Raw genomic sequence first — 24,515 nt, forward strand, 5'->3', positions numbered from 1 at the left:
CTCACCAGCCATATACAGTGTATGAATTAGGAGTGTGTCTCTTTTTCTTACAGGCATCCTTTGCAAAAGTAGTGACGCCAGGGATCTTGGCACATTGATCATGTGTCTTCAAAGGGAATTAAGGAGGAACCAGGTTTCTTTTTCTTCTTCTGCATATATTGGTTTGGGGGAGCACACATCCCATCTGGTATTAAAGGATAGGTGCGCGTATGTGGTGAAAAGCTACCACTGAGAGCGTGTCTAAGCGATTGGATATCCTACATCTCTCTCTCATATTAGCATACTTGAATCCATGTAAATGATGGCAAGGCACACCTAATTCCTCTACACAAGTTGGATCCCTCACTAAAGCCCTGCCTAAAGTCTCCTTCCAGGTGGCCACATAAAGGCAGATGCCTAAACTTGGGGGTGGTGTACTGCAGGAGGATCACCTGGGAGGAGACAAGGCCCAGGGTGGTGGAATGAGATGAGGTATTTGTCCTCTGAAAGCAAGTGCCTTTCTGGGTTGCCAAAACAAGTAAAGGCAAATTGTCATTATAATGTCCCTAACCTCATATAAGATCTATGACCAGGGGTACAGGTTCTGTTAAATCCGAGCAAACCTTGATAAAAGATTTTTCTGTTAAAGCATTTCAGAAAGAGCACCCTCCTTCCTCCCAAAGGTATAATGTAAAATGATCCGGCAAAAGTGCCTCAAATCAAATGTCTTCCTCTGTAACCACAAATTCTGAGTGTCAATCTTTGAATAATTATAAAGGAAATAAATCTACCCTTAAAATCAAATCAATACCTAAAAGAACTAACTTTGCTGAAGGGGATTACATGTCCAATAATCCCTTGAGTACTGGGACGAGGAAGAGAGCTGAAGAGGCATGATGTAGCATTAGTCAGGCAATTAAGCCCAAGAGCCAACACCTGAAGGATCCTGAAAGGTATAAAATGCCCACTCAGTTGGAGGCAAGAGGAAGGAGCTGGAAGTGTGACTGGAATGTGAGTTGTAGCAGTAGTAGCAGAAAGAAGAAGACACAAAGCTGCAACCCAAAGAGAAGTGGGAGAAGAAGAGGGACACCGGAACGTGGATACAGCAGATTTCTCCTGCTTGTTCTGAGAGGGTCCTGTTCCCCCAAACTGTGAAGTGCAGAGGCTGCGCAGTGGAAGGAAAGCTGTCTATCCCCATGCAAGCCTGATTGCCGTGGTTGCCATGCACCAAACGTGTTGGGGACCGAGGCGAGGAGCACTTGTCAAGCTGTGGGTCTCAGGAGCGAGAGGGGCTCCATAAACATGTGGCCAAACTGAAGAAACCTTCAGAGAGGAAGGGCGCAGGCCCCCTAAGAAGTCAGAAGCAGTAGAAGTTATGGTAGTGGTGCGTTCCGTAGAGCAAGTTTTAAAGAGGCCAGTGAGTGAAGCCTGGCGTTCTAATACCTTGCGCAAGCATTGCTGGTAACAGTATCCAGTTCTCTATTCACTTGTGTGGGATTTAAAGCAAGCTGAACTTGTTCCTTGAAGTTATAATATATGAACAATGGAAAAGTAGCACTAGCGTATATTAGGAAAATCCTTTTACTCACGTGAAGAGCAAATGCTGCTTAAACCCATTGTTAAACCTTTAACAGACTGTATCTACTTGAAGGAGTGGTTGCGTGTCACTAATTAAGAGGAGTGAACGTTGCGAAAGCCATTGCCGAATACATAACCTTGATACAACCATTGTTGAAGTCGTTGGCTTGTGAAAACTATGTCAAAGTAGTCGCATGTGCATAATTGTGATTCCCAAATAAAGACTCAACTCTATTCTTTACTTTAGCATGGCACATCTTTTCAGCTATAAGAAGTTAAAGTGTATTCACTATTGAAGAAGAGAACAAGCATTGCCAAAGACACAAATGGTCCCATAGTAAGAGTGAAACCAGCCTTTCCAAGAGTAAAAAATCATTCTAACGGTCACTGTGAATCTAATAACAGTTCAACTGGCACAAGATACAAATGTGCAAGCATTACTTGAAGCTAAGAGAGTGAAACAAAGGCTTCTGGGTAATTACTTGGGCTGATAGCTGGCAGAAAGGTAAAGTCGGGGAAGGAAAACTGGCTGCTTGCAAATACTATTTTTGAATTTGACACAGCCTGTAGTGCCAAAGATTGTGGAAGACAGAGAGAAGTAAATCTAAGGGCAGACCCATGTTGTTATTGTGGCAGACAGGCAAGAAAGGCAAAGAGACTGCCCCTTTTAAAGAGAGATATTCAGAGGAAGAGTGTATTGCCTAAGTTGTTGAAGAACTTTAAAGTGTATCTTGTCGAAGCCTGCTAGAAGTACAAATCACTGAAGTTGTAGAAGTAGCTCTAAGTACTGAGACTGTTGTGGTATATCTGTTTGTCAGTAGATGCAACATTGCAGTAGCCTAAACAAAGTGGAGTACTGTGAGATAAAGGTGACTGTTCTCATAGTGAATCCAGTAGAAGTGAAGTTGTTGAAGTGGAAGCAGCAGCACTGAGAAGCCATCCTGACAAATATACTGTTGTGAATTATAAAACTGTAACTAAGGAAATACCGACTGTTAACCAAGAACTGGGTATCACTGACATGTGGATAGTGCATTTCTTTTGAACTGTGTCAAGTCTTCCTGAAAAGGTGACAAATCATTGTGGTTGGGATAACCAATGGTGCTATTTGGTGGAAAGTGGATATTTCACCAAGGAGAAGAGATTTGCTATCATTGGATCTTTGGTTAACAGACCTTACATTGACTTTGAAACACCAAGAACTGATTTGAGACATTTATTTCTTTTGTTGAACGTTAGCAGAGTTGATCTTGAATCCTGGGGAAGGGATTACACCCAGGACATCAGAAGGTTATTCAGAAACTGTGAATGTTGCTTATGTTATGTTGCATTGCCATATCATTTCTTTGTGTCTTTGTTGTTTAGTGTGGGGGGCATGTATACTGTGTTAGAGTGTTTTCCCTTAGCTGTAGTTAGGCAGGGAAATCATCTGCAGAGTAGGAATAGTGAGGCATTTTGCTTCATTTATTTTGAGAATAAAATGGCATGTTTTGATAAATCTTCAAACAGTTGTCTGCCTCGCATTACTGACCCCTCACTGAGAAATGGCTTATTAGAAGGGCAGGCTTCTCCAATCAGGCTTTGTCCCCAAAAGAGGGAACACATGTTAAAAAGCATGCTGCTCTTTACTGTGGTCTGTGCATTCAATGAATAAAGAATGGTAACCACCGTGCTGTGTTCCGGTCCAAATTCATGTGTGTTCCATTGAAGTAGCAGATTCCTCAGCACGTTGTGCAGGAGGTGAATGCACATGTGTGATGGGGTGGTGCCTTTGTCACCCATTCGAAAAGAGGATCCATCTTACCTTGACCCTCTTGCCCTCGATAACCATGGAGCGTACTGTAAAGTCAACCCCAATGGTGTTATGCTGCTTCTCGCTGTAGAGCCCCGATTTGAAGCGCTGGACCACACAAGTCTTCCCCACGTTCGAATCACCAATCAAAATGATCTTAAAGAGAAAATCGAAGGGGTCGTCCTCTGTGGAATCAGAAGCTTGCATCGTACCTCACATTCCCTGCAGAAGGCATAATGAGAAGAAGAAAATCACCATCTGAAAGGCTCGATCCACAACTTCTCTCTCAAGAGTGCATACTAGATCGGTGGTGCAACATGCTTTCATTAAGGTACTTTTCAGTGACAGAAGGGACATCTTTTCATTGCATGCCAAAAGGCCTTCAACTTACTTAGCTATAGTCCACATTATTTAGCTGTAGTGCAATGCATCACCAACACATAGCATATCTACTACTGTGTCCTATGCATTTTCAGCACTGCACCATCTATCTCAATGAGCATATCAATCACTCATAACAACCACTCTCCTTACTGTGCATAACTCACCACCCATTGACCTACTGCCTATCAACTATCAGTTGCTTGTCCTAGTGCTTCAAATGCACGCTGTGCAACTATCAACCATACATTCCATCCCCCAACATTACTGTTCACTATGCATTAACTGTATCCATTGTGTTTTAATTCATCCTGTGCATTGCCCTCTGCCATTCCGTCCATTGCTCCACCACATCTGGTGCACAGAAATTCTCCACGCCTACTCTACTCTTTTAATCCCATCACTACACATTGTAAAACATCAATGTACAACAGGGCCTACTGCTTTAAGGTACCTTTTTTCCAATAACAAAATTATTTTTAAAAAAGGGTGAATGTGGGTTAATAAAAACATCCTTCATTTACATAATCCTTAACATCTGAAGCAAAAAATTTAAGAAGGACAAAGGGGACTCCTAGGGCCTCATTACAAGTTTGCAGGTATCTAGCCTGTAATTCCGGTTGGTTAACGGCAGTCCCATAGGACTCTATGGGGAGATTTTGCCAGTATTACCATGCCAGTAGTACCAGCAGTGTTTTTGCTGGTAGGGGTCAGATTTACCTGTAGCTCGTAGCTAGAGGTAAATCCTCCATTCTTACCAGCAAAGTTGGTTGGCCGGGCCAATAAAAGTGCTGGTAAATGTTATTACTGCCAGTGTTATCGTGTACCGGACAATTTGAAATGAGGACCCTACCCTGGCTTTGGCCCGGAGGTTCTCCTGCCTCCTCATGTTCCCTAAATGCACAAAGTCAGAGTGGGATCGACGTGAAACAAGGATGGATTGTGAAGCTACTTTTATGATTTATCTTTGTTAATTCAGAAGGTTCCACAGCATAAGAGAGGTAAACCTGGAGAAAGTGGATTCTGTGAGTAGCGAGCAGGCAGAACTGGCCAAACTGTCTGGGCCTGGGTGTCCTTATGCACCATCAAATTCTAGGTTTTTCTGCAGTTGGGTTCACTAACAAAACACAGTAGCAGCTGCCCTAAAAGTCAAATGTGCTTTAGTGCTGCCCCTTTCTATCAGGGCAGATGTGGAAACAAAACCCTTTCTGGTGTCAAACAGTGTCCCAATGTGTACTATGGCTGCAAACTTTGTACAGCAGCAAAACTGGAATAGCAAGCACTCGATACAGAAGGCCAGACAACCTTACCAGAAACCTACCTGTTGTGGTGGGTCTGAATAAAGAGGTGGCCATTTGAGGAGAATTTTTACTGGAGTTTATTAAAATAAGGATAAGGCCCGTCTTCGCTGTTTCGAGAGGGGTATCCCTGCCTATGAACTAAAGGTGCTCATCAGTAAGTCCCAACGGAATATGTCCATGATCCAAAATTAGTTCTAACGGACCCTACCACTATCTTAACTAACTTAAATTAGACATCTCCCCCCGCCTGTTTGTCTCTTATGGCAAGGTTGCTTTTTTACTCCACAGTCTCTTGCCACTTTCTTGATAACTCTTTCAGAATATACTTGGATTTTATCCCCTCTTGGGGGACAGTTTTTCGACACTCCTTTTTCACACTCTTCCTTATATTTTGATATATGTGTCTAAGCCTTTCGGACTCTTGTAACCCAGGCCTTCTTGAGTTTGGTATATTTTCTTGGGATTACCTTCCCCATTTCCTGGGGTTGCTCAGTTGGATTATCTGGTCCACGTCATTTTACATCACATTCATATTACTCTCTCTCTCTGGTTTGCTCCACTCTTTACTTTGTAAACCATGGGGTACTTTCCCCTCTTCCCAGGGTATTTGTGCCCAGTTCTCAATGACTTCTCTTTCAGGCTTATTCGTTATTCTCTTTCTCGCATTAACACTGTTCCACTTAAATGGCTTTATAGTCTGTATCTCGTTAATTTCACTGGGACAAGTTTCTCCCATTCCATAACGATGCCCCGGCATCCTCCAGGCTCTCCTGTTCTCCCAGTTACCTCTGTATCTGTAGGGGAAGGCTATTGTGCTTGGCGCACACGTGGGTTCTCTTCCTCAGCTATGGATCTTGTGCTTCTCAATAATGTTGGTGTCCCGCCCACAATCCACTCTCTCACTGCGACCGACTATCGGGGCGAGTAGCCAGGCATCTTGTTGACTCTCCAGCTGGGTGGTTTCGGCACTGTTTGACAGGCGCACGGCCCACCATGAAGTCATTGTGGTCACGCCACCACCAGGATTAGGACTCTCTTCTCCTCAGCTTTTCTTGCTCAAAAACGCCAATTCTCCAGCATTTCCCCTCTGGTATTTGGGACTTCTCTCAGAGTCGCTGGCGCCACAGCGCTCCTTGACTCATGCGTCACTCTCTCAGGGAGCTTTCCCCTGCTTATGCTCTTCTCTCTCTCTGTGCTTCACCTCTCCTCTGCGTGCTCTTCCTCTTCAGTCTACTCATCTCAGTTACATGTGCGTCTCTCCTTAACAAGACAGATCATTTACTTGTACATAACAATGTGTTTCCGTTTTTTCTTCAGCCAAATCTCTGGATCTTATCATTTTCTTCACATCGCATAGTCCCATAAATGCTACTGTGGTGGATGGTCTAGGGAGTTCCTTACAGGAACGGGAGTCCTTGTCCCCTAAGGGATGGGGGAAGAGTCTGTACCAGTGAGATCCCACTTGCCCAGGCCCAGAAAGTGTCTTGTGGAGCAAGCTTACCTCCCTATCCTCAAAGGGGGTGCTCTCCCGACCCCCAAGCGAGAAGGGACGAATACCCTTGATTTGTCACAATGTTTAAACACTGGAAAGTTCAAGCCATGTACAATTTGGGTCCACGTGCAATTCATATGCAAAAGTGCAATGGGCTTGGTCTCTGAAGCAGGTCAGAATATATGGTCATATTAAAGATGAGGCATAGCTCTACTCCCTTCCCTATACACTCACCTGACCAGTACTGAAATGCCAGGAGAACGACAAAGGCCTTGTTGACTCGTACACCTCCTTTGTATTTCTTTGCTCAATAGCTACAAGGTTCACCAATGCAAGTTGAACCTCTGCTGGCTTTCATGTTGGGTACTGCACAGAGGGGTAATGGAGAGCCTGTGACCATCTAGTCTCTTGCTCTACTATCAACCCTAGGGAGCTTGGCAGACCTCTCAAGTGCAGGGTCTACTGTTCAGAGGACATGGATGCTGACAAAGGTCTGCGTAAAGAGGTTTCCTGGCATGGAGTTAGCAACATATGTCACTCTACTTCAGTACATCTATGAAGGTCCTGCATTACACTGAGATTCCAATTTCCTGATCTTAGTTGATGACCTCAAACTATAAAAGTATTGACAAAGGTAATAGTTTTGTCTGTTGTGTGCTATGTTATGATATGGTATATTTGAATTATAACGTGCTTGTACACAAGTGTTTCTAGGCATGACAAGACAAGGGAGGGGAGACAGAGGGAGGACAAGACAAACAATCTTACTAGGCCTTTGGTCATTCAGATTGTGCAAGTGCGAGAAGGGTGAGGGGGGGAAGTGCAATCAGGGCACCATTGCTCTGAGTAAGTGCAGTCAGGGCAGTGCAGCTCTGGGTAAGTGCAAAGAGGCAGGGGACTTTAGGGTTACAGTTAAAGCCCTTAGGTGCATTGTAGACCTGGAGGCAATGCAGGGGAGACTGATCATGGAGCTTGGTACCCAGTGAGACTCTGACAGTAGCGAAGCAACCAGCCGGCACAGCTGACAGGTAGGTCAGCAGGGGAGAGAGAGAGAAAGCAGAGGAGAAAAGGAAGGTCTTAATAATAATAATAATAATCATAATAATTTAGCATGTATACAGCGCTACGAATCCACAGGTATCTGAGCCCTGCTTATGATTAACCACAGTATGTGGTGCTCATTTAATGACCTCGGAAGAATGAAAGGCTGAGTTTGGCCCTGCCAGGATTCGAACCTGCGTCAGCAGGCTCTGCAAAGTTGTCAAAGCGAGCGCTCTACTTGCTGTGCTATTGGACCGGCTGAGCGGCTTCCAGAACTTCAGCTGGTCCGGCTCAAGTTTGAGAGGGGCAGGGAGACCATTCCAGAGGGAGGCACCTGCAGAGGAGAGAGATCTATCCCCACTCTCTGCCTGGAGAAGCGTCTGACCCTCAGAGAGTTTGAGGTAGCTGAGCAAAGGGATCGAGAAAGAAGGTATTTTGGAAGAGAGTTGGATGTAGTGCTGGCCCCATACCCAGAAAGCCTTGTGGACAATGCAGAGGGTCTTGAACTTGATCCTTGCAACCTCTGGGAGCCAGTGGAGAGATGTCAGGGCTTGAGAGATGAGATACAGTCCCTGGGCTTGAGGCCAAGGACAAGTCTCGCAATCCTGTTCTGGATTAGTTGCAGAGGGTCAGAAAGTAGAGCAAGGTAGATGGAAAAGAGGCTGTTGCAGATGTCCAGCCTAGAGAGAACCAAGGCTCTGGAGACAGTAAGCTTCTGGGGGAACGTGAGAAAAGGAAGAAGACCTCGGAGGAGGTGCAGCTGGTAGTGTGCCTTCTTGGCAAGGTCCATGATGTGAGGAGAGAAGGAGAGAGTGGAGTCGAAGATGACATCAAGATTTTTTGCCTCACAGGAAGGCAAAGGAAGAGTGCCCAAAGAGGACAGCCAGAGTGAGAGAGGGAAAGCGGGAGCAAGGGTCACAGTAAGAAGGATCTCCGTCTTAATGGCATTAAGGCAGAGATTGTTTGAGGTGCACTAATCCTAAATCGTGGATAGACAGTCAGGAATGAGCGAGAGAGGAGAGGAGGCTGAGAGGTCCAAATAACACTGAAAGTTGGAGGAGAAGGTAGCGATCAGGTGGGCCAAAGGGGCCAAGTAGACATTGAAGAGCCAGGGTGAGAGAATAGAGCCCTGGGGAACACCACATGTGGAAAGACAGGTGGTGGAGATAAAGGACACAAGTTAGGCCTGGGAAGGTCGGTCCAGGAGGTCCAGGAGGTAGGAGGTCAACCACTCCAGGACCTGATCCGTAATGCCCAGGTTCTCACAGAGTCGATTTATCAGGATGGCGTGATTGACATTGTCAAAAGCAGAGGGAAGGTCAAGGAGGATGAGGACAGAGGGAAGGCAGGAATCAAGATTAGTGAGCAGATCTTCACAGGCTTTTATAGATCAGACTTGTCTAGAAACATTGTCAGGTGTTGTAGGAAAGGAGGAGGAGAGGGAGAGGTGGCCGTAGGGGGGCCAAGAGAGGTAGAGGGAAAGGAGGAGGAGAGAAAGGACAGGATGTCCTGAGTTTTAGTGGTGAAGTGAGAATCCAAAGCCATACAGAGGGCCTGGGAAGTGTGAGAAACCTGACAGTGTCTCACCCGCTGGTCGGAGATCTGTCGTCCAGGTGGCCAGGACACGGCCATCGCTATCGGATCCAGTTTCTGGGGGTGGACCAGTGGGGGAGGATCACCTGGATGAGGGGTCTTCGGGAAGTGGAACACCGACGGGAGAGACGTAGTACCCCCTTCCTTGTAACACCTTTTTCCTATCCTACCCGTTGTCATGATGCCTACCCCCGGAGCACCAGGCCAGGCCCAGCACCCCCGGAAGCAGGCATCATGCCCTCGGGTAAAAGCCCAGCGGCCCCTTATAGGGGCTCTTTGGACTCAGTCCTGGCGCCTTTGGCGCCAGGCTCATGTTGGACATCAGTCCTGGCGCCATAGGCGCCAGGCTCATAAAGGGAGGTGTTTTGTGCACTTACCTGATGCAGACCATGCTGCACGCTTCAGGCCTCCCTGAGACCTGAAAGGGACTATTTTTTCATAGGGACTATTTTTTCACTCGGGCGTGGCCAGGGAAGGATACATACCTAGTTGGGGAAGGATACATACCTGGGACTTCTTTGGAGGCTATTTAAGCCACGCCCAGACAGCAGCTCATGCTTCGCGTTGTTCTGCTTCCTGCAGCTTAACGCTCACCGTGTCTGCTCCTGCTCCTGGACTCCAGCCACGCCCGCCTCGAACCTGGAAGACCTGCAAGGAAGGAAGAGAAGAGAAAGGTGAAAACCAAGGACTATTTCAAACTTCTTACCTGCATCCGGAATCTTCTCGCCAGCATCCCTGAAGAAAGACTTCCATTTAAAAGCATTGCGTTGCTCGCTGCAGCGCCACGCTTCACTCACCTGTCCTCGAGACATCTCCCGGCTCCATCGCGGCTGTCAGCATCGGACGCCACATCTCTGCACCTAGGGGAGAGAGCAAGAAACAAAAGGTGAGCAGAAGGAACACAGAAGGAAAGCCTGATTAACAGCATAATACTTACCGGCTTTTCTTCCACATTTCGGGTCGGCGCCGCCCCGTTGGCAGGTACCGTACCACGGCCCCTATGGGGAAAGGACAAGAGACATTTCTGGGGAATGATAAGGACATTTAGAGGGATCGCCCTCATCACTACTCACCTCAGCAATTTAACCCCTCGACGCATCACCTTCATTCTGCACCTGAAATAAAGGACAGATCACAGGTTAGAAAGACAACATAAAGGGGACCTCACTTGAACTTTGAACTTTCATACTTACGGCGCATCGCTCAGGAAAGTCAAGTGGATTTTGCCAGCGCCATTCTGAAAACCAGTGAAGTAACTGGACGAACGCGCGCCGCTGCACCAGAAGCAGGATGGAGAGTTCATCCTTCCAAACCATAAGGTGAGCTTAAACCGGGGTTTGGAGGAAGTTAGAGAGGAACGAAGGAGGAGAGGGGGGAGCTAGCACACTATTCTGCAGACTGTTAATCCCCTTTCTCATCTGCAGAAGGATATTCCTACGGGCCAGGCAAGCACTATTTGGAGGTCCTGTCCAATCGGTGTTCCGGGTCCTGCGCATCACGCTAGAAGAGGCCACAGCAATCCAGACTAGACCAGCGCCCCCGTGGGAACCAGGTGAGCGTTACAGAACGCGAAGCCTTCCTACAAATTCCCACCCAGGCACTATGGAAACTTCTGAAACTGACCAGTTGGCCCAATTACTGGGGGAATTACGGGCCGAAGTACACGCCGCTCGTCAAGAGACTAGTGCCCTCAGGAGGGAAGAGATTGTAATAAAGGATAGAGCTGATGACCTGGCTAGACAGCTTTTGCAAGGTCAAGCTGGACAAACTCCTTTACCCGGTTCCGGGGAGAACCCCGCTCCTGTGGTTTCCAGTAACCCGGTGCAGATTAATCTACCTGGAAACATGCCGCTGGCCCCACCTGAACGCTTTGCTGGGGACCCCAAACGATTTGCCGTATTCATGAATCAGTGTCGTTTGCACTTCCTATGCAGACCTGGGGCCTTCCCTAATGATCAGACCAAGGTAGCCTTTGTGTTGTCATATCTCAGCGGCTGTGCTGCCGATTGGTCAGTCCCACTGGTAACTCAAGATGACCCGATTCTTCGTGATTTTCAAGGATTTCAAACAAGCATGGAAAGGTTATTTGCTCGACACTCCCAGTGACAGGCTCTGGATGACGAACTTCTATCTCTGCGACAGGGCAATCAAGACCTTCTATCCTACATTGCAACCTTCAATAGACTAATTGTGGAAACTGGTTGGCCAGAGGATAAAAGAATCACGTTATTCTATCGAGGTCTACGCGGAGAACTTAAAGATGTCCTGGCACAAGTTGTAAATCCGCCCCAAGAATGCACTGAATATATAGACTTAGTGGTCCAATTGGATCACAGGCTGCAAAACAGAAAAGCAGATCGGTCCAAGTTTGAAACCCGGGTGTTGGCCAAAACCCACGCTAACCCCAAGGGGGCTGATGACTCGGAGCCTATGCAAATCGGAGGGGTTAAAGGACCCCTAACTCAAAAAGAACGGGAAAGAAGATGACAGATGCATTTATGCCTTTATTGTGGGTCCTCTGGACACTTTCTACGAGATTGCCCGGTTAAGCCGCCCAAGAAGGTGGTAGGAGCCGCTGATAAAATCCATGGAAACTCTGTATCGGGAAACGACCACGCCCGGCAAGCGTAGGGGTCCGCTTGCCGAGCTTGAAAACTAACTCTCAGACCTCGCATTTCATTGTGCCAATGGTCCTCGTAGATCCGGAACAGCCTAAACGGTTGCATGCTATAAAGGCATACATCGATAGCGGGGCTATAGGAAACTATGTGGATCGAGAATTGGTCTCTAGGATAAACCTCCCTCTGCGTCCTAAAACCAACAAAGATGTCATCACCACAGTAGATGGAACCGAAATTGCCTCTGGACCGGTAACACATTCCACAGCTGAGGTGACACTTGTAGGTCCGGCTGGCCATCGGGAGGCAGTTGTGTTTGATGTAATCAAGGCTCCACCGTTTCAGCTTATTCTCGGAATCCCTTGGTTAGAGACACATAATCCTCGAATTGATTGGCGAGCGAAGAGAATAACCTTCCCGGATTGTGCACAAACCTGCTACCCAGAAAATCCAAAGATTAATCTAGCATCAGTAACCTCTGTCCCTGTGCAACTACCTCCAGAGTACCAAGACTTTCAGGACGTCTTCCAAAAGGAACAGGCCAACACGTTACCTCCCCACAGATTGTACGATTGCCAAATCGATCTGGTGCCCGGTGCACAACCCCCTTGTAGCAGGATTTACGCCCTTACTGAACCAGAGAATCTGCATATGAGACAATATTTAGATCAATACCTTGCCAATGGTTTCATTCGCCCGTCAAAGTCCCTGGCATCCTCAGCTTTGTTCTTCGTGCCTAAAAAAGAAGGCGACCTTAGAACTTGTATCGATTACCGCGCATTGAACCAGATAACTGTTAAAAATCGTTACCCTCTGCCTCTGATCCCTGAACTCCTTCACCAGGTGAAGGACGCTTGCGTATACACCAAGTTAGATCTCCGGGGTGCTTATCATCTGGTACGAGTAAAAGAAGGCGACAAATGGAAAACGGCCTTCCGTACAGAATATGGACTATTCGAATACCAGGTGATGCCTTTCGGGTTGTGCAACGTGCCTGCAGCCTTCCAATTCTTCATGAACGATGTCCTTCGGGAACTCATCGATGTCTGTGTTGTCGTGTATATCGATGACATTCTTGTGTACTCCTCTTCGGAATCTGATCACAGAAAGCATGTCAGGGCCGTCCTAGAGAAACTGCGCCAGCACAAACTGTTTGCCAAGCTGGACAAATATGTTTTCCATACCACCGAGGTTGAGTTTCTCGGATTCATCCTGACACCTAAAGGGGTCCGAATGGATTCACGGAAAGTAAATGCCATCCTCAAATGGCCATCACCTAGTTCGGTGAAAGGTGTCCAAAGCATGCTTGGTTTTGCCAACTTTTATCGCAGGTTTATCCCGGAGTTTTCACATGTGGTGCAACCCATCACTGCACTCTTGCGAAAAAATAAACGTTTTGAATGGACCGAGGAAGCCGAACAGGCCTTTCAGGAGTTGAAAGCTAAGTTCACGTCCGCACCTATTTTGAAGCACCCGCGTCCCGATCTCCCATAGATAGTCGAAACCGACGCGTCCAGCTTAGCCATGGGAGCTGTCCTGTCTCAGAGAGACCCTGAAACCAACCAACTGCACCCCGTAGCATTTTGGTCCAGAAAGTTCTCGCCGCAGGAGATAAATTATGCGATCACCAATAAGGAACTATTAGCCATTAAGTCCGCCTTTAAGGCTTGGCGGCATTATCTCCTCGGCACCCGGCATACCATCACCGTGATCACTGATCACCGAAATTTACAATATTTAAAAACTGCCAAGGCTCAATCGTCTCGACAGCTCCGATGGGCTTTGTTCTTTGCTGAGTTCGATTTTGTAATCACCTACCGCCCTGGCTATAAGAATGGTAAGGCGGACGCTCTATCCCGAATTGGAATGGAAGAAATAGACACAAACTCAGAACCTGTGCCGATAATTCCCGAACAAAGAATTTTGGGGATAACCACTTTACAAACCCTTGAAGACATTCAAGCACGAGTGAAACAATTCCTGGACTCTTCAGCCTTGCAGGATTGGATCAAAAGGGGGTCTAACTTTTCAGTCAAGGATGGCTTACCTTACTTCCAAGGACGCTTATTTTTGCCAGAAAAGGAATTGCAAGAACTGGTTATTTCCCGTCATCATGATACCCTGATGGAAGGACATCCTGGCATTGCCAAAACAGAGGAAAAGGTTAAACGACAATTCTGGTGGCCTTCCTGGCGAAAGGATATTAAATCTTTCGTGATGTCCTGTGGAGTTTGTGCCTAAAACAAAGGTCAAAAGACAAGACCCGCCGGTCTTCTTCAGCCCTTAGACATTCCACCAGCACTTTGGCACACCCTGTCACTAGATTTTATCACGGACCTGCCCTCTTGTAATGGTTACAATACTATTTTGATCGTGGTGGATTTATTTTCCAAAATGGCCCACTTTATTCCGTTGAAAGGATTACCTTCAGCCTTTGTTCTTGCCAAGGAATTCCTCGAAAATATCATCCGTTTGCATGGATTCCCGTCCATACTAGTCTCCGATCGGGGAAGCCAGTTTATTTCTCATTTTTGGAAAAAGTGTTGTCAACTGGCACAAATCGACGTAAGACTCTCGACCAGCCACCACCCACAGACCGATGGTCAGACGGAGAGAACGAACCAGACCCTTGAACAATATCTACGATATATGTTGCACCAATCGGAGGGTAATTGGAAGGAAATTTTATGGGTGGCTGAATATGCATACAATAACTCGATACACTCTGGAACTGGTCAGAGCCCCTTTTATACCCTATATGGACATCACCCTCGTACTTCAGACTTGGACTCACCTCTGAGCCTTGAAATGCCCGCAATGGACCATTTCCATTCTACGATTACTCAAGCCTTCAAGGATGCAACTGCACATTTGCAACATGCGAAAGGGAAATACAAAAAGAATGCGTATCTGCATCGAAGAGAGGCGCCTCTATACCAAATAGGGAATCAAGTATGGTTGGCTACCAAACACCTATCACTCAAGGGGCCTCGAACTTTTAATCCAAGGTATTTAGGCCCTTACTCGATCAAAGCTATAATCAACCCAGTGGCAGTCAAGCTCGATCTACCAGCTAACATGCGGATTCACCCCGTTTTTCATGTGTCACTTTTGAAACCAGTGCACCCAGGAACCAGATTAACAAAGCCACCAGAACCGATTCAGATAGATGGGGAGCCTGAATTCGAGGTGAAGAACATTTTGGATTCTAAGATCTCAAAATCAAAACGTTTCTATCTAATTGATTGGAAAGGGTATGGCCTCAGGAAAGGTCTTGGGAACCCAGTGATCACGTACATGCACCTCGGCTGGTAAAAAGGTTCCATCGGAATTTCCCAAACAAACCGAAACCTCCAGAAGTAACAACCTTGGGAGGGGCCTTGGGGGGGGGGGAGTGCTGTCATGATGCCTACCCCCAGAGCACCAGGCCAGGCCCAGCACCCCCGGAAGCAGGCATCATGCCCTCGGGTAAAAGCCCAGCGGCCCCTTATAGGGGCTCTTTGGACTCAGTCCTGGCGCCTTTGGCGCCAGGCTCATGTTGGACATCTGTCATGGCGCCATAGGCGCCAGGCTCATAAAGGGAGGTGTTTTGTGCACTTACCTGATGCAGACCATGCTGCACGCTTCAGGCCTCCCTGAGACCTGAAAGGGACTATTTTTTCATAGGGACTATTTTTTCACTCGGGCGTGGCCAGGGAAGGATACATACCTAGTTGGGGAAGGATAACTACCTGGGACTTCTTTGGAGGCTATTTAAGCCACGCCCAGACAGCAGCTCATGCTTCGCGTTGTTCTGCTTCCTGCAGCTTAACGCTCACCGTGTCTGCTCCTGGACTCCAGCCACGCCCGCCTCGAACCTGGAAGACCTGCAAGGAAGGAAGAGAAGAGAAAGGTGAAAACCAATGACTATTTCAAACTTCTTACCAGCATCCGGAATCTTCTCGCCAGCATCCCTGAAGAACGACTTCCATTTAAAAGCATCGCGTTGCTCGCTGCAGCGCCACGCTTCACTCACCTGTCCTCGAGACATCTCCCGGCTCCATCGCGGCTGTCAGCATCGGACGCCACATCTCTGCACCTAGGGGAGAGAGGAAGAAACAAAAGGTGAGCAGAAGGAACACAGAAGGAAAGCCTGATTAACAGCATAATACTTACCGGCTTTTCTTCCACATTTCTGGTCGGCGCAGCCCCGTTGGCAGGTACCGTACCCCGGCCCCTATGGGGAAAGGACAAGAGACATTTCTGGGGAATGATAAGGACATTTAGAGGGATCGCCCTCATCACTACTCACCTCAGCAGTTTAACCCCTCGACGCATCGCCTTCATTCTGCACCTGAAATAAAGGACAGATCACAGGTTAGAAAGACAACATAAAGGGGGCCTCACTTGAACTTTGAACTTTCATACTTACGGCTCATCGCTCAGGAAAGTCAAGTGGATTTTGCCAGTGCCATTCTGAAAACCAGTGAAGTAACTGGACGAACGCGCGCCCCTGCACCAGAAGCAGGATGGAGAGTTCATCTTTCCAAACCATAAGGTGAGCTTAAACCGGGGTTTGGAGGAAGTTAGAGAGGAACGAAGGGGGAAAAGGGGGAGCTAGCACACTATTCTGCAGACTGTTAATCCCCTTTCTCATCTGCAGAAGGATATTCCTACGGGCCATGCAAACACTATTTGGAGGTCCTGTCTAATCGGTGTTCCGGGTCCTGCGCATCACGCTAGAAGAGGCCACAGCAATCCAGACTAGACCAGCGCCCCCGTGGGAACCAGGTGAGCGTTACACCCGTAGGATATTTAGAAGCTCTAACCCCCTTTTCCGAAACAAACACTTTCTTATACTGTGAAAGACAGCAGACTAACACCAGAGCCATTTACCTGACATGTCCCAACACAAGGGTGAGGCAATTGACAATAACTACACACAAACCTAACGGCCCTTTCCCTTCCCCACATGGATAAAAGTCGGAGCACAAGAACATAATTTGAGCACGGCCAACCGCACAAGGAAGCAGCTATTCCGGACCGGCAGTTCAAACAGACAAGAAAGGTGGTGAGACCTGAAATGATGACAAGGAGGGAAGTGCCCTTGCCCTTTTCAACCCAGACCACAAAGCCTCTGTGAAAAGAATCATAAGACCGGGATTTACAGCTGGTGTGTGGTGCAACAGATGTCAGCCGTGCACGGGTTCCTCCTGCACTGATAACCTAGGCAGGGAGGCACGCTTGCTACGGTGGTACTGTCCTTGAATCCAGAGGCAAGACAAGCCAACGGGTTCCACACAGCCGGTGAGTCGGAGAGAGCCGATAGCAAACCGGACTGTGTTGAACCCAAGGTTGCAAAAAGCAACATTATATGAACTTGTGTGTGTTTGAGCTTGAAAGAAAGTCCAGTGAAGGGATCTGGCTGGTCCCTTTTTGTTGAAACTATAAAATCCAGGAGGCTCTGGGAGAGGCAGGCATGAGGAGTCAGAGTGGTCATACTCGAGTCGAGTCAAATCCCTTGTACAATCGAACGTCTGTGACACATTGCCCAGAAGAAAGCTAAGGGGAGTGAATCCCGCATTGTGAGAAAGGAAAATGAACTGTGTATTTGGCAAATGTGAACCCGGCGGAGGATGCCTGCGAATTCGGGTGAATCATAATACACACATGAACATTGTGTTAACAAGAGTGAACCCGAACGAGGGATGTCCACAGTGAATGACTGTTTAAAAAGACATTGAGACTCTTGGATATTACAGATGGTAATATGTTGAAAGGAAAGGCATAGTGAACCCGAGTGAGGGAGGCTATTGGTGAACGAAGGATCAGAGCACGACTGGGGGAGGATCCAAGGGGTGGATGGTAATCACGCAATGTAAAAGATTACCGGAGGAACTTTTGTTTGTTTGTTGTTTATGGTCCATCAGATCCTTCAAGGCAAGAGACTTTGCAGAAAAGAGACTTACCCCCAAAAGTTCCTGGCATCATTGAGAGGAACTGTGACCTCATGCTGGAGTGGCCCAGGAGTGTGCTGTGCTCAGGAGTCCTGCCTTGTCCCATGCTAAAAACATGGGAAAGGGAGACCCCAGCTATAGCATCCTGACTTATCATTTTGTGAACACTTCTTTCTTGCCTGGGGGCAACGTGCTCGCCTTGGAAGCAAGACGACATGGAGCAGGTTCAATTCCCGGGTCTGCGCTTCGAAACCACTGGGTATTAAGCACGTTACAAATAACCTTTCATGTCATATCATATCAATAGGTTTTTTAGTGTAGGTCCTTTTGATTTGACTAGACTCCACTTGGAAGGTGTTATTATTTGATGGTCGTAGCTTGCTCCCATCTTAGATTTGGGTTTAGATTAGGTGTTTTTCTCTCCCATTATACAGTTTAATAAACACCCTTGAACTGTGATCACTTTTGTCTGTCTATTCTTCATACCATGCCTTCCTTGCAGAGGGATTAGGAGAGGTGGAGACTGCAGAAGGATTGGCCAGCTCCTTGCAGATTTTAAAGAGTTCAGCCATGTTGTTAGAGGCAGCAGAGACACAGGCTTGGATGTTTACTCTCTTCTTGGACAGGACAGGGGGTCTGTATTGCCTTTGGAGCAGCGGCAGAACAGTTTGTCAGAGGATGCGCCCGAAGCCCTCCACTTCCTCGCAGCCACCCTGCACTTGTGTTTCAGGGCGGTGAGGTCAGAATTATACCAAGAGTTGCACTTGGAGGTAGGCTCCAAACATATTCTCATGACAGCGGCAAGGATGTCCAGAGCGTTGGAGATAGAAAGATGCAGGTTAGAGAGCACTGTGTCAGAGTGTGAGTCAGCTGCAGGTGTAGGAGGAGGAGAGAAAGTAGCGCCAAAGTCATCCACTGACATAAGCTTCATGGGCCGAATGACTGAGAAGGCAGGTGGCAGTGCTGGGTGGGCTTAGCCTGAGGGACAGAGAGTTTCAGGTGAGAGGAGAGCAGAAAATGGTCAGTCCAAGAGAGAGGAGTGGTGAGAGAGTTAGAGAGGGGGATGTCTGAGGAGATGAGAACATCCAAGGTGTGTCCGGCAGAGTGGGTCGGACTGGAAGGTAGAATGGAAAGAGAGTGTCACAGAGGTTGCAGAAGAGCACAGAGGAGGTATTAGAAGCATCCAGGTGGATGTTGAGGTCTCAGAGAAGGAGATGTTGAGAGGAACAGGCAAGGACAAGGGAGGAGAGGTCAGCCCACTCTGAGAGGCAGAGGGCAACCTGACCAAGTGGCCCGTAGATGGTGGCCACAGTCAGAGAGAGGCCAGGAGATTTAGAGAGCCTGCAGACCAGGCATTCAAAGGAGGAGTAGGCCTACATAGGAATGACAGAAGCAGGGACTCACTCCGGAATGATTAGAGCTACTCCACCTACGGGTTGGTTGGTTCTGGGTTCAGAGAGGATCTTGTAGCCATCAGGGAGGAGAGTGTCAAAACTCGTGACAGAGCTGGCCGTGAACCATGTCTCAGTCAGAGAAAAAGCATCCAGATCAAGTTCTTCGAGGAGGTGGCAGATGTCAGAGGAGTGTTTGACAGCAGAGCGAGAGTTGAGAGTAGCGACATGGAGCAGGTTGCCACATTTGAAAGACCGGGGTGGGGAACAGGCTAACAGGCTTGAGGTACACCCAGCGGACGTGGTAGAAGAGCCTGAAAGTGGGCAGAGGTGGTAGCAGGAGGTGGCATAGTAGCCAGAGAGGAGGAGGAAGGTGCCAGAGAGGCGGCGGAATAAGGAGGTGGCAGAGGAGCCCAAAAGGTGCTAGTAGGAGTAGCAGGAGAAGGAAGGAAGTGTTACGCTCACCTGGTTCCCACAGGGGCATCGATCGGACCCGGACAGCTGCGGTCTCCACCAACGTGATGCATAGTGAAGAGATGACAGTCTGAACTCGCCCGCCTAATCTTGTCTGCTGGACTCGTAGAAGTATTCTCCTGCAAGTGGAGAAAGGGATTTAGCCACCCGTGGACTTTAGTGATGGCCCCCCAACAGTTCTCGTTCTCCCCACTAATCACCTCCGATATTCCCTTTTGGTAACCTCACCTTATGTTTTTAAATGATGAGCTCTCCATCCTGCATGGCATGCAGGGGCGCGTAGATACCAGTTACTTCACTGGGTTGAAGGTACTGGAGGAGTTCCGGAGGAATATTGACTACAGTGTCTATAAAGTTCAAAGAGTTCAATATGTCCGATGTTCACTCTTGTTCCATTCCCTCGTTAGGTTGCAGCTGGGTCCAAAAGAATATTACCTGGAGGCAGCTGATGGTGTTCAGGTAAGAGTCTGTATTACCAAACACTGTCCGGTAAAAGTTGCATGAGTTTAACTTGCTGTTTTCTCTCCCTTTATAGGTGCGGCATAGGAAGATGCAGTGAATTAAAGAACAATACCTCCGGTGGTAAAGCAGATAAGCCTATGGTGGCAAAGAGATTGTCCTTGTTAGTTTTCTCGGCTCACCTTGTTATTCCTTTTGTTTTCCCCCACTGGGTTTGACGAAGAAAATGATGGAGGCAGCGCCGAGTCGAAAGATGCGGTGGACTGGTGAGTATAACGCAGCGCTGCTGCTGGTGAAGCGACGCGTGCTGAAATAATGTCCTTTCCAGACTCGGAGATGTGCTGGGTCCGGAATCAGGTAAGGAATCAAATAATGTCTGTGATCTAACCTCTTCTCCTTTCTTTGCCTTTTGTCTAGGAGCTCCGGATTCGAGGCAGGCGTGGCAGAAGACTGGATGCTGACTTGCAGACACTGTGAGCGTCACGCTGCTGGATGCAGAATAACGCAAAGCATGGGCTGCTGTTCGGGCGTGGTTTAAATAGCCTGCAAAGTAGTCCCAGGTAAGAAGTTCCCCAGAACCACACCCGAGTGAAAAATAGTCCCTGTAATAAAATAGTCCCATCCAGGCCTCACGTTGGCTTGAACTCATTTGCAGCATGGTCTGCATAAGGTAAGTAAAGTCTATGAGCCTGGCGCCAGGACTGATTTCTATGATGAGCCTGGCACCTAAGGCACCAGGACTGAATCCAAACAGCCCCCAGCCGGGGCTGTTGGGGTTTTAATGAGTATCTGGATGCCTGCTCCTGGGGCTGATGGACTCGATCCGGATGCCCGGGGGTAGGCATCTTGACAGCACTCCCCCCCCCCCCCAAGGCCCCTCCTAAAGTTGTTCTTCCCCTTGGCCCTGGCTTGTCTGGGAAGTCCCGATGGAATTTTTTCACCAATCGAGGAGCATGAACGTGGTCACTAGGTTCCCCTGACCTTTCTTGTGGTCCGTAACCCTTCTATTCGATTAAATAAAAAAGTCTTGATTTAACCATTTTAGAGTCCAGGATGTTTTTTACCTCGAATTCAGGTTCTCCATCTATTAGGATGGGGTCAGGTGGTTTGGTTAATCTTGTCCCGGGTTGAACTGGTTTTAGAAGTGAAACATGAAAGACAGGATGAATCCGCATATTAGAGGGTAATTCTAATTTGACGGCCACCGGGTTGATAATGGCCTTAATGGTGTAAGGTCCCAAATATCTAGGATTAAAAGTCTGAGTTCCTTTCAGAGGAATATGTCTTGTAGCCAGCCAAACTTGGTCCCCGATTCGATATGGTGGGGTCTCACTTCTATGTTGATCAGCATTTTTCTTGTATTTCTCTTTTGCTTGTCTCAAATGTTTTGTTGCCTCTTTAAAGGCTTGTGTAATAGTAGAATGCAGATGAGTTACTGCCGACATTTCTAAATGCTGGGGCGAATCGAGTTCTGAGGTTCGAGGATGATGTCCATATATGGTATAAAAGGGGCTTTGTCCGGTTCCTGAATGTACAGAGTTATTGTATGCGTATTCAGAAATCCATAAAATGTCCTTCCAATTACCTTTGGTTTGGTGGAGAATACAACGTAGGTATTATTCAAGAGTCTGGTTGGTTCTCTCCGTCTGACCATCGGTTTGGGGATGGTGACTGGCTGATAACCTTACGTCGATTTGTGCCAATTGACAACACTTCTGCCAAAATTGTGAAATGAACTGACTACCTCGGTCAGAGATCAATACAGAAGGAAATCCATGTATTCAAACAACATTTTCGAGAAATTCGTGGGCCAAGATTGAAGCAGAAGGTAATCCTTTTAAAGGAACAAAGTGGGCCATCTTGGAAAAAAGATCCACAATAACTAGAATGGTGTTGAATCCATTAAATGGTGGTAGATCTGTAATAAAGTCTAAAGACAAAGTGTGCCATGGTGTGGGTGGAATATCTAAAGGTTGTAAAAGACCAGCTGGTTTCTTCTTTTGGATTTTGTTCTGGGCGCAGATACCACAAGACAGTACAAATGACTTTACATCTTTTCGCCAGGTGGGCCACCAGAATTGTCTTTTAACTTTAGCTTCAGTTTTTGCAATACCTGGGTGCCCTTCCATCAGAGCTTCATGGTAATTGGAGATGACTTGTTCTTGTAGTTCCTTGTGTGGTAGAAATAGACGCCCTTGATAGTAAGGTAGGTCATTGACAATTGAATAATCTTGGCCCTTTTTAACCCAGTCCTGCAGGGCTGCTGAATCGAAAAGGTTGGATCTTTAAATGAATATCTTCTAAGGTCTGTAGGGTAGTTATCCCAAGAATTCTTTGTTCAGGAATTGTAGGCACCAGTTCCGGATTCGAATATGCTTCTCCCATCCCGATTTGGGATAAAGCGTCTGCCTTACCATTCTTACAACCTGGTCGGTAAGTGATCACGAAATTGAATTTGGCAAGGAATAAGGCCCATCGAAGTTGACGCGATGATTGGGCCTTGGCTGTTTTTAAATACTGCAAGTTCCTCTGATCGGTGATTACAGTAATGGTATGCCTGGCACCGAGAAGATAATGCCGCCAAGCCTTGAAGGCGGATTTGATGGCTAACAACTCTTTATCGGTAACCGCATAGTTTAATTCGGGGGCCGAGAATTTTCTGGACCAAAATGCTACTGGATGAAGTTGACCGGTTTCTGGATCCTTCTGTGATAGGTCAGCCCCCATGGCTAAACTGGATGCATCGGTTTCAACTATGTATGGGAGCTCGGGGCGTGGATGCTTTAAGTCAGGTGCCAACGTGAATTTCAATTTCAGTTCTTGGAAGGCTTTTTCAGCCTCTTCGGTCCACAAGAAGTGTTTGTTTTTTCGCAAAAGTGCTGTGATGGGGTGTACAACATATGAGAAGTCAGGAATAAATCTGTGGTAGAAATTAGCAAATCCAAGCATGCTTTGCACCCCTTTAACTGAACTGGGTGATGGCCACTTGAGAATTGCGTCCACCTTTCGAGAGTCCATTCGGACTCCTTTTGGAGTCAGGATAAATCCAAGGAATTCAACTTCTGTAGCATGAAAAACAAACTTTTCCAATTTTGCATATAACTTGTACTGGCGTAGTTTCTCAAGGACTGCACGAACATGCTTAACATGGTTTGATTCTGAGGAGGAGTACACTAGAATATCGTCTATGTATATGACAAGACAGACGTCAATGAGTTCACGAAGGACATCGTTCATAAAATACTGGAAGGCTGCTGGTGCATTGCACAACCCGAAGGGCATCACCTGATATTCGAATAATCCGTACTTGGTGCGAAAAGTAGTCTTCCATTCGTCGCCCTTCTTTACACGTACCAGATGATATGCCCCTCGGAGATCTAATTTAGTGTAGATGCAAGCATCCTTTACTTGGTCCCGTAGTTCGGGGATCAGAGGCAATGGATATCGGTTCTTCACCGTGATCTGGTTTAATGCGCAGTACTCTATGCACGTTCTGAGGTCACCTTTCTTTTTGGGCACGAAGAATAAAGCTGAAGATGCAGGGGACTTAGATGGACGAATGAAGCCATTAGCAAGGTATTGGTCCAAGTATTGTCGTAGGTGGCGGTTTTCGGGTTCCGTAAGGGCGTTGATTCTACTGCATGGAGGTTATGCACCGGGTATGAGGTCGATTTGACAATCGTACGATCTATGAGGTGGTAAGGTGTTTGCCTGTTCTTTTTGGAAAACATCCTGGAATTCTTGATATTCCTGAGGTAACTGCATGACTGGATTAGCGGCTGTGGCCAGGCTTTTGTTCAAGGTTTTTTCCGGGTAACAGGTTTGTGCACACTCCGGGAAGGTTATTCTCTTCTCTCTCCAATCAATACAAGGATTATGTGTTTCCAATCAAGGTATCACAAGTATTATTTGGAACTGCGGGGCTTTGATTAAGTCAAACACAATAGTCTCTCGATGCCCATCTTGACCCAACAGTGTCATCTCTTTGGTGGAATGAGTTACAGGCCCAGAGGCAATTTCAGTTCCATCGACTCTGGTGATAACATCCGAAGTGGTCTTTTTGCAGAGAGGTAGATTCATCCTAGAAGCCAATTCGTGGTCCACATAGTTTCCTATGGCCCCGCTATCAATGTATGCCCTAACTGCGTGCATACGTGATGGCTGCCTTGGATCAATAAGGACCATTGGTATGATTAGGTGCGAGGTCTGAGTGTCCTTCTTTAAGCTCGGCAAGCGGACCTCTACGCTTGTCGGGCGTGGTCGTTTCCCGAATCAGGCTCTGTTTGATTTCTATCACCAACTCCGACTACTTTCTTGGATGGTTTTATAGGGCAATCCCGTAGAAAATGTCCTGAGGCCCCACAGTACAGACACAACTGCATCTGTCGTCTCCTTTCTCTTTCTTTTTGATTTAAGGGTCCCTTAACCCCCCCGATCTGCATTGGTTCTGATGCATCTGTTCCTTTGGGAGTAACATTGG

The 24,515-nt window shown here is 47.3% G+C and overlaps 1 protein-coding gene across 3 annotated transcripts in view; it reads right to left on the bottom strand.

The window, feature by feature from the left end:
* Positions 1-24,515, bottom strand: part of RAB19 (RAB19, member RAS oncogene family) — a 102,561-nt gene that overhangs the window by 61,979 nt on the left and 16,067 nt on the right. For all 3 annotated transcript variants that reach the window (XM_069628818.1, XM_069628817.1, XM_069628819.1), the window contains exon 2: positions 3,362-3,571. In XM_069628818.1, coding sequence (XP_069484919.1) covers positions 3,362-3,556 — 195 coding nt within the window. In that variant the 5' untranslated portion in view covers positions 3,557-3,571. The remainder of the gene's footprint in view (positions 1-3,361; positions 3,572-24,515) is intronic.

The sequence above is a fragment of the Ambystoma mexicanum genome, chromosome 12 (assembly GCF_040938575.1).
Source record: "Ambystoma mexicanum isolate Mex_15411 chromosome 12, UKY_AmexF1_1, whole genome shotgun sequence".
In the NCBI taxonomy this organism is placed as follows: domain Eukaryota; kingdom Metazoa; phylum Chordata; class Amphibia; order Caudata; family Ambystomatidae; genus Ambystoma; species Ambystoma mexicanum.